Here is a 15475-nt window from a genome sequence, read left to right as displayed (position 1 = left end):
CAATCTCGGCTCACTGCAACCTCCCCCTCCCAGGTTCAAGCGATTCTCCTGCCTCAGCCTCCCTAGTAGCTGGGATTACAGGCATGTGCTACCACACCCGGCTAATTTTGTATTTTTAGTAGAGACGGGGTTTCTCCATGTTGGTCAGGCTGGTCTCGAACTCCTGACCTCAAGTGATCCCCCTGCCTCGGCCTCCCAAAGTGCTGGGATTACAGGCGTGAGCCACCGTGCCCGGCCTCGATTCATTTATTTATTTATGTTTGGAGACAGAGTCTCACTCTATCACCCAGGCTGGAGTGCAGTGGCATGATCATGTGGGACCTCGGCTCAGTTTAACTTCCGCCTCTCAGGTTCAAGCGGTTCTCCTTCCTCAGCCTCCCGAGTAGCTGGGATTACAGGCACCCACAACTAATTTTTGTATGTTCAGTAGAGATAGGGTTTCACCATGTTGGCCAGGCTGGTCTTTAACTCCTGACCTCAGGCAATCCCCCCACCTTGGCCTTCCAAAGTGCTGGGATTACAGGCGTGAGCCCTCGTGCCTGGCCAATTCACTGATTTATTCAACAAATATTTATCCTGCAGCTACTATGTGACAGGTGATGAACCAGGAAACAGGCATCAAATGGTAGGACAAGCTAGATGTGGAGGCTGCAGGCAGGTGAGGAAATAGACACTAGAAAGGTTAACAAGTATATAATTCCAAAATGTGGTGGGTGCTCTGCAGAAAACATTGAGATGCAATTGATACTATTGGCAGGGGAGTCAGGGAAGAGGTTTTTTTGAGGAGGTGACAGCTAAGCCAGCACTTGTTTTTTTTTGTTGTTGTTGTTGTTTGAGACGCAGTCTCACTCTGTTGCCCGAGCTGGAGTGCAGTGGCGCAATCTCAGCTCACTGCAACCTCCGCCCCCTGGGTTCAAGCGATTCTCCTGGCTCAGCCTCCCAAGTAGCTGGAACTACAGGCATCTGCCAGCACACTCAGCTAATTTTTGTATTTTTAGTAGAGATGGGGTTTCACCATGTTGGCCAGCTGGTCTTGAACTCCTGACCTCAGGTAATCCACTCGCCTCGGCCTCCCAAAGTGCTGGGATTATAGGCGTGAGCCACCGCGCCTGGTTGCTAAACCAGGACTTGAAATACAATTAATAGCCAGCCAGGCAAAGTGTGAGGGAGTAGACTGCTCCAGGTTCTAGGTAGGGGTGATGGCATATACAAAACCTCTGTAGTGGGAAAGAACTGAGTACGGCACAGGACTAGAATCAAGTAAGAGGGAGATGACAGAATCCGAGCTCAGGAGCAAGGCAAGGGCCAGATCTTGCCTCTCATTCAGCCAGCATTGGGCTCTCTGAAACGTAAAGACAGGGCCAGGTGTGGTGTCTCACGCCTGTAATCTCAACATTTTGGGAGGCCAAGGCAGGTGGATCGCTTGAGCCTAGGAGTTCGAGGCCAGCCTGGGCACCATGGCAAAACTCTGTCTCTACAAAAAATATAAACATTAACCAGGCGTGCTGGTGCACATCTGTAGTCCCAGCTACTTGGGAGGCTGAGGTGGAAGGATCGTTTGAGCCCGGGAGGTCGAGGCTGTAGTGAGCCATGATTGTGCCACTGCACTCCAGCCTGGGTGACAGAGTGAGACCCTGTCTCAAAAATAAAATAAAATAAAATAAAAAAGAAACATAAAGGCAGACCCTGGAGACGACTGGTGGCTTCCTGGTCTGAGTGCCTGAGTCTCAAGTCTAGACTTCTCAAGCCCCTGAGTGGGCAGGATCCTGACGTATTCTGGTGCTCCCAGAGCCAGGCACCCGGTGGGTGTCTGATAAGCACATCTGTGGAATAAATCAAAGAATGGGGTGAGGAGGAGGAGGCCAGGGCCCTGGGCCCCCCATGGACTGGCCATGTGAAGCCTGGCAAAGCCTTGAATCTCTTGGGCCTTCAGGTGACATAACGGCACTGCTGGAAATGCCTTCTCCTCTCCCTCCCACTAGGTGCTGGGCTCAGCTGTCAGGTTCCATCCCAGCCTGCTAAGGAATCCAAAGTTCACTCTCCAACCAGGCTAATCCTGGCTGAAAACAAGGTTGTTTTTTAATTCCCTGTTGCCCCTGGAAAAACAAGCTGGCTTAGGGGATGGGGGTGAGGGGGTTGCATGGAGACCAGTAGGGTGACCTTTGACTCTGCCAGCCCCACCTGCCCAACTCTTGCCAGCCTTCTGGCCTGAGACAGCTCCTCCTGAGCTGGGCAAGCCTGGGCAGGCAGCTGAGTGGTACCTGGACGATGGTGGAAGGAGGGGTGAAGGCACTTCCTGCCTCTCTATGCAAGGCAAGCCCTCAGTGGGCCCTGCCGGGACAGTGTCCCTCCTCCCTTGCCAGAAATGCATCATGGGTGCCCGCTCTTCTCCACAGGTTCTGAACGTCAGAAGGTAAGGCTGGATTCCAGCCCCAGTTTTATCTGTAAAATAGGGCTAGGGCTTCCCAGAGTGGTCCAGATGGAGGCAAAGAGGTGAGAGCACTAGAACTGTGCAACTAGCACCAGGCCCCGCACTATGCACCTTACAGGCATTCATCTTCCACAGCAGGAAAGCCAGAACTCAGCCCCGCCAGCGAGAAAGTGAAGCCCAGAGCTCTGGTAACTCGCTCAACATTAAGCATTAAGTCATTAAGCAGCGGAGTCAAGCCTGACACCCAGGTCTGTCTAGCTCCTGGACCTACCCACCTTCTACCACACTGTGTTGTCATCCCAGTGGTAATTATTACAGCGCGAATCACATTCAGAGCTGGTTTTTACTGTGGGCCTACCCTATGGAGCACTTTGCCCATATTAATTCATGCATATTAACTTTGCAAAGGTTAAGGAGCAACTCTTAGCAAGAGCAAACATCTCTTGGAACCATCAGGGTTTACAAAATACTATGGCCCCTAAGTGATCCCCAAGCAGCAGGAAAGAAGTTTAAATTGTATTTCCCGTGGTCAGGTGGCTTCTGCCAAGGCTAAGTGCCTGCCTGGGAAAAGCCAAGACTCAGTGTCCGCCCCTTGCCCATAGGCCAGGCTCCCAGCCCCAGCCCTCAGAGACCAACTCCACTGCACCCTGACTCCCTTACCTCCCCAGCCCTCTCCGCTATCTCAGTGCCCCAGCCTTCCCCACCACCCTACCCTCCCACCCCAGGACATTTCAGGTCCAGTCCACTAGTTCCCCTACTGTCCTCCTCTCACCACCCAATGAGAGAGTCCTTGGTCAGGCTTGACGGGCCCGGGTAGGAGCCGCAGCTTGAGGCAGTTCCCTCCATTCCATCCAATTCCAAAGGCAGGGCAGACTCCCCTGGAACCAGACACATCAAGCACATCGCCTAGTTCAGACCGGAGCTCTCCACCACCATCTGATCCCAGCACAGCCACAGCCACAGTGATCCCAACGTGTACAAGGGACCAGATGTTTAAACACTTCAGTATCCCCTAACTCACCCGCAGGGCCAGTGCCGGCCTCCCTAGGGCATTTTTTATTTTTTGGCGACAGGGTCTTGCTCTGTCCCCCAGGCACAATCACGGCTCACTGCAGCCTCTGACTTCCCAGGCTCAAGCAATCCTCCTACCTCAATCTGTAGCTGGGACTCCAGAATTTTTTTTTTTTTTTTTTTTTTTTTTTTTGAGAAGGTCTTGCTCTGTCCCCCAGGCTGGAATGCAATGGCGCTATCTCAGCTCACTGCAACCTCCACCTCCTGAGTTCAAGCAATTCTGCCTCAGCCTCCCCAGTAGCTGGGACTACAGGCGTGCGCCACCATGTCCGGCTAATTTTTGTATTTTTAGTAGAGATGGTTTGACCATGTTGACCAGGCTGGTCTGAAACTCCTAACCTCAAGAGATCCGCCTGCCTCGGCCTCCCAAAGCGCTAGGATTACAGGCGTGAGCCACCGTGCCCGGCCAATTTTTTTTTATTTTTTATTTTTTGTAGAGACGAGGGTCTCACTATGTTGCTCAGACTGGTCGCAAACTCCTGGACTTAAGTGATCCGCCCATCTCGACCTCCGAAAGTGTTGAGATTACTTACAGGTGTGAGCCATGGAACCCAGCTAATTCTGTTTTTTTGTTGTTGTTGTTTTGTTTGTTTGTTTTTTTTTTTGAGACAGAGTCTTGCTCTGTGGCCCAGGCTGGAGGGCAGTGGCGCGATCGCGGCTCACTGCAACCTCCGCCTTCCGGGTTCAAGCGATTCTCCTGCCTCAGCTTCTGGAGTAGCTGGGAATACAGGCGACTGCCACCACGCCCGGCTAGTGTTTGTATTTTTAGTAGAGAAGGGGTTTCGCCGTGTTGGTCAGGCTGGTCTCGAATTCCTGACCTCAGGTGATCCGCCAGCCTCGGCCTCCCAAAGTGCTGGGATTACAGGCGTTAGCCACTGCGCCCGACCCGAAACCAGCTAATTTTCTTAAAATTTAAATCTCTGTAGAGGCGTGTTCTCCAAGTCCTGGACCTAGGCAATCCTCCCTCCTCGGCCCCGAGTAGCTGGGATTACAGGCCACCACGCCAGCGCGGGAGGGCATTTTCCATCTTGCAAGGCTACACTCGTCCTCCGGGTTTCCGAAATTCGATCCCGACCCCAGCCGTCCTCACAGCCCCCACCCGGCTATTGCTCTTCTGTCGCCCCAGGCTAGGTCAGGGTCACGAACAGAGGAAAGACTCAACAAATAGTGTCTCAACGAAGGAGGCTGGGGCCAGGGGGCGCAAGGAGCCGGACCAAGGTCACCGAGAGCTGCTGTGATCGCGCCTCACCGCCCCCGGGCGCTCGAAGCCGGCTAAATCCTCACTAGCTGTCAGCAACGTCAACCGGAAGCGCCATGTGCCGGTCTGTAAACACCGCCTGGTCGCCCCGCCCCCGGCTCCGCCCCCGGCCTCCCCGGCCCAGCGCCCGCCCCCGCCGCCTCTTCATTGGGCGACCAGCTTTGTTTACCTTATATGGCCAGGTCCTAACACCCAGAGGCTATCCATTGGTCGAGGCACGACCTCACTCAGCTGACGTCACCGAGACCAAACGATGCAAATAAACCGACGCATTCTGGGAATGGGAGTTTGGAGCCCGCTCCGGAACTGGCTCTGCCGGGCCCTGGCGCCCGCCCGCTGAGGGCCGAGATTTCCGGCAAAGAGCACGAGATTTTGCGTGGGAAAGCGGGAGAACTGCTGGGAGGGGGACCCCGAAGCACCAGGGGCTGCTGGCCCTCCAGCCTGTCCCAGGCGCCGTCCAGAGGGTCATGGGGCTACAGTGGGGCAGGCCCAGAGCCTAGCCCAGAGCCAGGCTAGGAAGGACCCACGCCACGAGTGGGCGATGAGAGATTGAGTGAGGAGAGCTAGGAGGCTAGCTACAGGCGGTGACCCGCAGCGGAGCTTTTAAGTGGCTCATTCATTCATTCACTGAACGAGTATTTGTCGGCGCCTACAGTGTGCCAGGCCTTTCAGCCTAGACCAGCCGATTTGGGCCAAAATTCCTAGAGACCCCTCTCTTAAGGGTGTGCCTACTATTTAACACAGAGCAATGCCAAACACAGAGGGGTTCAGGGTCCCTAGGTCTTAGCAAAGACGCCTGTGGCCCGGCGTTTGCGCCCATGCACAGATCTGTATGCCCCACCTTGGGACCCCAATTCGTGCCAGAGCAGGGGCACGGATGCCACCGAGAGCACTGAGGGCGACATGGACGTGCCTGGCTCTGGTCAAGGTCTGGACAGCTGCGCACAGTAGGCGCTTAACGTTCAGTCACAGTCCCCGGGGCATGGCAAAGACGTCTGTGGCCTGGCGTTTGCGCCCATGCACAGATCTGTGGCCCCGGCCTCTGGGGTCCTAATTCCCGCCAGAGCAGGGGCGTGGGTGCCACCGAGAGCAACGAGGGCGACGTGGACGTGACTGGCTCTGGTCCCGGCTCAGGCGCCTGCACACAGTAGGCACTCAGTTTTCAGACACCGTTCCTGGGCCTTGGCAAAGACGCCTATGCACAGATCTGAGGCCCCCGGCTGCGGACCTCCATCCGTGCCAGAGCAGGGACCGGGTGCCACCTAGAGCAACGAGGGCGAGGTGGACTCCCCCAACCCTGGTCACGGCGCGGGCATCCACACACAGAAGGCGCTCACTGTTCAGACACGGTCCCCAGGCCTTGGCCAAGATCCTATGGTCAGGCATTTGCGCCCATGCACAGACATGGCCCCCGCCAGCAGACCCCCATCCGTGCCAGAGCAGGGGCACGGGTGCCACCGAGAGCAACGAGGGCGACGTGGACGCGCCCGGCTCGGGTTACAGCCCGGACATCCGCACAGCGGGCGCTCAGTGCTCAGACACGCCCCTTCCCGGGCTTCGCGTCCCCTGGGGTGCCGGCCCCGCTCCCCCGGGGCGCCCGGCGCAGCGTGGGGACTACATATCCCAGCATGCCGCGGCGCCGGCGGAGCGAGGCGAGGCGCGGTGAGTCAGAGCCGCACAGTAAATATTTGTATTAGCCGGAGCCGGCTCGCTAATGGTGGACGCGTGAGGCGGAGGCGCGGGCGGCGGAGGGAGGCCGGAGCGGGCAGCGCGGCGGCGCCATGTCCGTGAACATGGACGAGCTCAAGCACCAGGTCATGATCAACCAGTTCGTGCTGACGGCAGGCTGCGCGGCCGACCAGGCGAAGCAACTGCTGCAGGCGGCCCACTGGCAGTTCGAGGTGCGCGGCGCCGGAGCCGGGCGAGGGCCGGGGCCACGGGCGGAGTGTGTCCCGCGTGGCCGCGGGGCGGGGGCGGACGGCGTGGACGCGTGCCGGCTGTGCGCCCCCTCCGGGCCGCAGACCCAACCCGCTTTCCCGACGGCGGTGCCCGGCGTCCGGATCCCGAGGGCTCGCGGCGGGCGGAGGTGGGAACCGGGCCACCGGTCGGGGATGCGCCGCCCCCGCGGGGCCCCGAGTCCCCCGGGATCGAGACGGGGACCACCCCCACCCCTTTTGTCCGGGTAACGGCCGAGGGCAGGGCGGCGCCGCGGTGCGGACGGACAGTCGGGCGGGCGGCCGGAAGGAGGACGCCCCAGGCCTCGGCAGAGCTGGGCCGGAGGGCGGAGCCGCTCCGGGCGAGTGGTCCGAGGGTCCGCGTGCCTGGTGGGCGGCCGGCGGCGTGCGCACACGTCCATGTGCATTTGTGTTTACGCACGCACCGCGCCACGGCGTCGGCCGAGCACCGGGGAGGTGGTGGACCTGCGGGCACGTTGGCGCGCGTGTGAACGCGCAGCCCCCCGGTGCGTTTGGTGTGTGATCAACGCGTACACATGTGGCGGGTGTGCAGATGCCGCCCGTGCCTGGCACGGCGTGATGTGTGTACACGGCCTGGAGTGTAGGGGTGGCGTGTCGGAGCCCTACACTACACCACAGGGATGAGCGTGTATCCCCTTCAGAGGTGTGCTTGGGGACTCCGTGTGCACGACTAGGTGCTCTCCTGGGGCTGGCAGGGGCATGTCCCTTTGCCGGTGCACTGGGGAGGGTGCACACGGTTCACCAGCTTTCAGGCTAGCTGGGTAGGAGGTGATGCTGCCCCAGTCTGGCACCCACTCCCCCGGGCCTCTCCTAACCCACAGGACAGTAGTGCTCCTGGCTTGTGCTGCCCAGAGGCTACCTGGCCTTCCCGAATTCACCGACCCCAGGATTAACCCCATGGTTGTTGGTATCTGGGGGTGAGGCCAGAGCCCTTTGAGCTGTGCCCCTCACAGGGGTAGGGTCATGGCCTCAGCCATCCCGGTACCATCTGTGCCTAGCTGGGGACTGGGAACCTGGTTTCTCCATGAGGAGCCATCCCAGGGCCTGCAGGAGGGACTAGAAGCCAGAGGACTCTGGGGCTCCGCTTCCTGGGGACTGGAGGGGGATCAGAATGTCCCAAGCTTGGGACAGTCTGGGATGGCAGTGGCCATCCCATCCAGATAAGTCCATTCCTCTCTCCTTGCCTACTTCCCTTCTACCAGCCGTCGCGGAGGCCACTGATCCTGTGTGGTGTTCACCCCAGGACGTGGGAGGCTGCTCTGTCCCTCTGGCCTTAGTTTCCACATCTGTATGGTGGGGTTGGGGGGCATGAGTCAGCTTCTGTTGGCCAGCTCACTGCCCCGAGGCAGCCCCACCCGGAGGAAGCTCCCTGCTCCCCTCCTGCTCTCCACAGCCCTCATCAGCCCTGTTTGTGTCAAGGGCTGGATGTGGCAAAACTTGCAAAACCACATTCATGGCAGTCCCACATCTGCACGCAGGGTTCCCTCCCTGCCTGGGGCTGGGCAGGTAGGTGTCCGGTGGGAAGCCGGCCCTGCCTGCAGGACTCAGCCCAGCCCTCAAAACCTGGCACCCAGCTGGCACCCAGGCCACATCTCTCAGTGGCACAGTTAATTGAAAATGCAGCTTTGAAGAGTGCAATGTCTGGGGAAAGACTGTTCCCAGAGGGGCAGGAGCATCTGGGGCCTCCGGTGGCTCCCAGGGGCCCCGTGGGAGGAGCCGTGTGCCCTCCACTCCCGAGTCTCAGTTGTGCCATCTGTAAAGTGGGGGCCGCCAGGGAGGCTGGAGGAAGGTGACAGGACTTGAGGCCTTGGAATGGGGCTGAGTGAGGGGTTCACATGGCCACCCCATCCCCCTCCACGCTCCACCCGCTGGCTGCATCCACCAGGCGGTGTTTCTGGGTCACATTTGCTGCAATTCAGGTGCTAATGGGGGCAGGAGGCTGCAGGGGGAGGGGCCGATGTCTAGTGGGGCAGATGTTTCTCAATGGAGAACGCTCACAGCGGCCTGCAGAGGGGGTCTGGTGTGGCCTGGGGCTCCTGGGGTTGGGATTTACACAGTGAGCCTGGGCTTTGGGGCACAGCTGCTGCTGACAGACGGTCTTGGGGTCTGGGAAGGTGCTTAAAGATCGGCCCCCATGCCTGAGCTCCCATACCCCTGTTTCGGGACACCCAGATAGGGTGTCTCCTGCAGGAAATTCCTCACATAATTCATTTATTTAAAAAATATTTTTTGCCGGGCACGGTGGCTCATGCCTGTAATCCCAGCACTTTGGGAGGCCAAGGCGGGCGGATCGTGAGGTCAAGAGATCAAGACCATCCTGGCCAACATGGTGAAACCCCATCTCTACTAAAAACACAAAAATTAGCCAGGTGTGGTGGCACATGCCTGTAGTCCCAGCTACTCGTGAGGCTGAGGCAGGAGAATCGCTTGAACTAGGAGGCAAAGGTTGCAGTGAGCCCAGATCATGCCACTGCACTCCAGCCTGGTGATAGAGCGAGACTCCGTCTCAAAAAAAAAAAAAAAAAAAATTTAAATAGCCTCCCACCCATACCCCCCGACCGCGGGCAGGCCCCAGGAGCCAGGCTGGATTTCTGGGTCTGCTGGGCCTGGGAGGGCCAGGAAGTCAAGCTGGCATTAGGGGAGTGGGCCTGAGGGGTGGCGGTAGGGGCACCTCAGCGGCTTGAAGCTCCAAGTCTGGGCCTGGGACTTGGCAGGGCCCTGAGGACCCCTCACATACTTGTGGGGCTCCCTCACTGGCCCTTGCGCAAGAGCAGCCTCCGTTTCCTGGGATGGGCCTCCCCACCCCTGCAGGGCCTCAGCCAGGACATAGCAAATACCAGCGCCTCCCTCTGGGGCTCCTCAGTCCCCAGTCACCAAGGACCTCCGGATCCTGCTGAGCTGACACACACAGGAAAGGGCTCCGGGCTCGCTCTGTCTCCCCCACCTGTCCTGGCCTTTCTGAGCGCCCCCATCTCTGTCTTCTGCCGACCAGCTGACCCTGAGCAAGTCACTTCCTACCTTCATTTCCCTGCCTGTGAGACAGCAGTCCCTGCTTGTGGGGTTAATGATGACAGTCCATGGCCCCACTGGGATGGAGCCCTGCTGTGTGCCCACACTGTACTCAGTGTGGCATGTGGCCCGGGTGTGGAGGGAGACGGTGGAGCATCGCGTGCCTAGCGTGGTGCCAGCCAAGGGCGGGTGGCTGGGGAGCTGTGCTGGGAGCTGTCGTAAACCTGTGGTGGCTTTGGTCCTAGGGCCGTCTTTCTGCTCCACTTCCCGGGCACTGTTCGAGGGAGGCTCGGGTGGGTAAGCGAGTGAGCCTAAAGTCCAGGCTTGTCTCCTTGGTGCCAGGCCCTGCTTGTTGGAATCTGGTGATCTTAGGAGGTCACTGTTGCAAGGGAGGGGACCCAGGAGCTACCTAGTCCAACCTCTTTGTGGTACAGATGGAGAAACCAAGGCCCAAACAGTGGCCCCCTTGATCAGCCAGAAGCAGAGCTGGGTGGGGCAGCAGGGGATCCCCACCACCAGGCTCAGACTCCTTCAAGATGCTTTTGCTTTGCAGATGAGGAGACCGAGGCTTAGAGAAGAGCAGAGACTTGCTACCTGTCGAGGTGGTAATAGCCAGGCTAGAATCTCCTGAAACGGGGCAGGGTGGGGAGGTCTGGTTGGGCTACCTGAGGCCATGCCGCCTTTCCCCCAGGATGGGGTGAGTGTACTGCCCGCCCTCCCCCAGTCATGGTGCTGGTGCCAGCTGGTGCAGGGGGAGGGCTCTGCAGGCCTTAGGCACTGAGGCAGGTGGCGAGCAGCAGGGGAAGGGTCTTCTCCGCCCACCCCAACTGCCCAAGGTTCCGTGGCTCCTCCTTGGACAGCAGTGAGGGTTGGGGGTGACAGGCAAGCCACTGAGCTTCAGCACCGCGACTCACCCCTCCCACTCAGTGGTCCAGCCAGGGTCATCCCCAGCCTCAGAGGAGCCTGGGAACAAGGGCAGCGGCAGGGCCGGCGGGGGCCTGGAGGGTGAGCAGGGGCCTTTCTTCCTGCAGACAGCCCTCAGCGCCTTTTTCCAGGAGACCAACATCCCCTACAGCCACCACCACCACCAGATGGTAAGTGTCCCCTGGAGTCCCCAGTTCTGGATTGGGTGGAAGGAGGCTGAGCTAGTTCAGTGTATAAGCAGCCCCTGGCCCAGGTGTACGAGGGTGCTGGTGCAGGCGGGGCTCGACCTCTTTGGAGATAGGTCAGCAGGAGTCCCGGCTCCGTGGGTCCTGCACTTAATCTTGCCTGTGCCAGCTCCCCCTGAGACCTGGGGGGCGCTGGCCTCTGGGGCAATGAAGCTCCTTACCCTACAGCCCCTGGGGATGCTGTGGCCGATGGAAGGGGTTGGGCTGGGAAAGCCTCGTGGCTCCAGGCACCGTGGGCTCCTGAGAGTGAGGCTGGGTCAGTTCATCTCAAGGCTTCTCCTCTGGGAACCCCTGGGCGGCGGACAGGCTTGGGGAGCTGGGGAAGGGACACAGAGCCTTCCGAGAATGGGCCAGCCACACATCTCCCCTTGGGAGGCAGTGGGGGCCCCTCCAGGAAAGGGTGCTCACCCCATCTCTCCTCTTTTCCCCTCACAGATGTGCACCCCTGCCAATACCCCTGCTACACCCCCCAACTTCCCCGACGCTCTCACCATGTTCTCCCGTCTCAAGGCCTCCGAGAGCTTCCACAGCGGTGGCAGCGGCAGCCCGATGGCCGCGACAGCCACGTCACCCCCGCCACACTTCCCCCATGCCGCCACCAGCAGCTCTGCGGCCTCCAGCTGGCCCACGGCGGCCTCGCCCCCGGGTGGCCCACAGCACCACCAGCCACAGCCGCCCCTGTGGACTCCAGCACCCCCTTCTCCGGCTTCAGACTGGCCACCCCTGGCCCCCCCACAGGCCACCTCAGAACCCAGGGCCCACCCTGCCATGGAGGCAGAGAGATAAGGGAGGCCCCTCCCCCCTCCCGGAGGCCAGGACCCCGTGGGGCGGGGGAGAGGACGTCTCTGCGGGCCCCCTTCACCCCTTCTCTGTCTGCACCCCTTGTTCCCCGGAGCCCTGGAGGGGAGAGCGCGGACTCTAGCCAGGCAGGGACATGTCTGGTGCCAGAACACGCAGCTGCCCACATGCAAGGTCATGGCCCCAGCGGCCCGGGCACATGGAGTGGTTCAGAGCGGCCTGGGTGCCTGGCGGACAGAACTTCAGAGACCACGCAGCCTTCCTTGGAAGACGTACCTGCCCCGCCCAGCCCAGGGGTGCCGTGGAGGACCACCCTGGCGGAGACATCGCTGATCCCTGGCTTGGAGCTCCTTGGGGGCCAGCAGGCCTCGACCCCCACCCTAGGGAATGCAGAGCCTCTCCGCATGTGTGCGCGTGGCCGTGTCTGTGTATTTCTACGTGTGTCGCTCTTCAGAAGCAACCTAGTTCCTGGGGCAGCTGGACTTTGCATGTTAGAGTGAGCCCCCAGCCCCCTGCCCACCGCCCCCTCCCCAGGGCCCTGCCTCGTCCCCACCCCCTCGTCAGCCAGCGTTGCTGTTCCTTGCAGAGAAAAGGATTGTGGGAAACTCCAGGACTCTTCCCACCGCCTCCTAGCGCCTGCCTGCTGGGGCTGCCTGCATGCCTCCCCTGCACCTGGGGGTACCCGCATCCACTTCCTTTCCCCCTTTTAACAAAAGAGAAGAACAAATTCCAAACCACTGCCAGGCTCTGTGGTCTTACCTTGTATACAAGGCTTGCTGCCAGCTAGCTCTGGGGGCCGCCGCCCAGAAGACAGGGCCACCCCCAGCTCCCCAGCTCCACACTGCTGCCTGTTGCCCTTGTCAGCCACAGCGTGCTCTGGAGTCTTTCTGCCCACCCAAGGCTTTTCCTGTGAAGTTAGTTCCTGGCCTGGGTCCCCATCCTGTCGGCCCACCCCTGCCCCTGCTTGGCTGGACAGATCCTGGCGCCCAGTTACAAGCTCGCAGGGCTCACACCTGCCTTCTGTTGTCTTGGGTTTCATCTCAGGACTTTTCTCGGTCACGGCTCCAGTGGCTGGGCACAGGCTGGACCCTCTGAGCCCGGCCTCCAGCACACACTGGGTAAGGGCAGGGCCTCTGGGCAGAGGGCAGACAGAGCCAGGGAAGCTTGCAAGGGCAGAGGACGAGGCAGGGGACAAGGATGGGGCGGAGTGCTGCCAGCAAAGGGGGCACAGATGTTGGGTCACTTAGGAGACTGGCAACCCGAGGCTGCCTGGGATGAGCTGGAGCAGCTTTGTGTGAATGCACCCTCAGCCTCACAGCCCCCTAAGAGTGGGCTTGGACTTGGGGCAGAAGGGAGACTGGGGCCTCTGCAACACCCCCACGGGACCAGCTCACAGCTCCTCACGGGCAACACCCACTCCGTCTAAGATAGCACCAGCCCCTGGCGGAGGCCCTGCCGCCTGGGTGGAAGAGCATCTTTTTCTGAAAGTCCCGTGCTCCCCTGGCGTCCGACACTCCCCATTGACCCTTCCTGGCTCCCAGGGATGTGACTGTTCCTCTCAGGAAGCGTGCCTCGGTGCTCTTGCCACACCAGTGCCTGGCTTCATCTCCCGGTTGGAACCTGCAGAGGCTGTGTTGACAGAGCCCACCTGGGACAGCTGCTCACTGGCTGCTTGGCACTGGCGACTGGCTGCTGTGACCTCCGTTCAAGCCGCACTTGCTTCCCAGGAATGGGTCCTCCCAGGAATCTGCCTTTGTAATAGCCTCTCGGAGCCCACAGGACGGGTGGCCCTGGCCAGCCAGCCCCCTGCATCCGCCTGGGGTGCCTGGGTAGCAGGGGAGGGAGAGAACGTGGCAGGAGGAGAGGGGAGGACATATCTGGCCTCCTGAGTCTTTACTTTGCAGCTCCTCCATTCTTTGATATGGAAAAAAATTCTCAGGAAACTGCCATAGCCGCCTTCCAGTGGTGGGAAAAATGCTTTGCAGAGAGAAGTGTTTTGGGGTAATCTGCAGTGTGGGGTGAGTGCCCCTGGACTCTCCCACCTCTCACATGCTGAGGTAGCTGCACGTGTCCGCCACGCATGAGGCAGCGCTGTCCGGGACTCTGCACAGTGTGAGGCTCGGGAATGCTGTGTTTTTGTTTTTGTTTTTTGAGACGGAGTCTTGCTCAGTCACCCAGGCTGGAGTGAAGTGGTGCCATCTCAGCTCACTGCAACCTCTGCCCCCCAGGTTCAAGTGATTCTATTGGCTCAGCTTCCCGGGTAGGTGGGACTACAGGCACCCTCCACCACGCCTGGCTAGTTTTTGTATTTTTAGTAGACACGGGGTTTTACCATGTTGGCCAGGCTGGTTTTGAACTCCTGACCTCAGGTGATCCACCTGCCTTGGCCTCCCAAAGTGCTGAGATTACAGGAGTGAGCCACCGCGCCCCGCGGGGAGTTCCATTTATTAAACACCATGAGCCCTGGGGCGGCCTGTAGTGAACCACACCCTCACTATTCAAGGCACGGTTCTGACCCCAGCATCAGCCAGGAGCTTGTTAGAGTGAGGCTGCAGCCCAGACTCCCTGAATCAGAAACTGATCTAACAGGAGCCCCTGGTTCCAGATAGACATCAAAGTTTAGGAAGTGTCCCTACGCTTCGTCCCTACATCGTCACTAATACCGGGGAAACTGTCCCACCACCCTCATTTCTGTTTCTGGGGCCACTGTGGGCTGGGCCTGGGGGTCTCAAGTGGTCACATTAAGGACGGGAGAGACTTGAGGTTCCTGCAGGGCTGGCTTTTTTAGCATGGTCACTGTTGATGTTGAGGGCTGTGTCATTGTCCTGCAGTGGTGCTGAGCAGTATCCCTGAGCCCTCCCCACTGAATCCAAGGGCAGCCCCCTTATTAGGACAATCAGAAGTGTTTGCAGCCAGTGCTCATGTCTCCTACAGGCCACCATGGCCCCAGTGGAGTGCCTCTGTGCTAGTTCTGTGGTTCTCATACCTGGCTGCACAACAGGTAAAATAAACCCGGCAAACCACAGGTTCCTCGGCCTCATGCCATCGGACTCTCTGGGACGAGGCCCTGACGTACAATTGTGGAAGCTCCCTGGGTAGATGATGGTGATTGATCTGTGACTGTACCAAAAACCACTCAATGGCATGCTTTAGAAAGGTGAACGTTCTGGTGTGTCAATTATACCTCAAGGCTGTTACTGAAAATAAAACAGGCTGGGCACGGTGGCTCACAGCTGTAATCCCAGCACTTTGGGAGGCTGCAGCGGGGGGATCACAAGGTCAAGAGATCGAGACCATCCTGGCCAACATGGTGAAACCGCCATCTCTACTAAAATACAAAAAATTAGCCGGGCATGGTGGCACATGCCTGTAGTCCCAGCTACTCGGGAGGCTGAGGCAGGAGAATCGCCTGAACCCAGGAGGTGGACGTTGCAGTGAGCAGAGATCGCGCCACTGCACTCCAGCCTGGAGACAGAGCAAAACTCCATCTCAAAAAAAAAAAAACCAGAAAAAAATGAAAATAGCTTCTAGACTGTTTTCACATCTGTTTTCACATGCCATCTAGTCATGCCCGCCACGTGGTGAGTGGGAGCCTGCAGACTCGATCCCCAGACTTCCAGAGCACAAGGGTCCCCTGGGTGCTTGTTGAACACCCACGTTCCCGGCCTCTCCCTTGAGGCAGTGGTTCTGGAGGGGTCACGGAATCTGATTTGTTTTTTAGGGATAGGGTCTTGCTCTGTTCCCCAGACTAGAGTGCAGTGAC

General features: G+C 59.3%; 1 protein-coding gene across 3 annotated transcripts; it reads left to right on the top strand.

The window, feature by feature from the left end:
• Nucleotides 1–5110: 5110 nt before the first annotated feature.
• Nucleotides 5111–14951, top strand: UBALD1 (UBA like domain containing 1). Of its 3 annotated transcripts, none has more exons than XM_054533382.1 (3): nt 5111–6846; nt 10777–10839; nt 11350–14951. In XM_054533382.1, coding segments are annotated over exons 1-3 (369 nt in total). In that variant the 5' UTR covers nt 5111–6541; the 3' UTR covers nt 11351–14951. The 3 variants fall into 3 exon arrangements, with proteins under 3 accessions (XP_054389357.1, XP_002826127.2, XP_054389356.1); XM_002826081.5 differs by having other exon boundaries at nt 5111–6661; nt 11350–14737; XM_054533381.2 differs by lacking the exon at nt 5111–6846 and adding an exon at nt 6975–10347.
• The last annotated feature ends 524 nt before the right edge of the window (nt 14952–15475 follow it).

Source organism: Pongo abelii, chromosome 18 (genome assembly GCF_028885655.2).
Source record: "Pongo abelii isolate AG06213 chromosome 18, NHGRI_mPonAbe1-v2.0_pri, whole genome shotgun sequence".
NCBI lineage: Eukaryota > Metazoa > Chordata > Mammalia > Primates > Hominidae > Pongo > Pongo abelii.
This window is presented reverse-complemented; position numbering and strand designations above follow the sequence as displayed.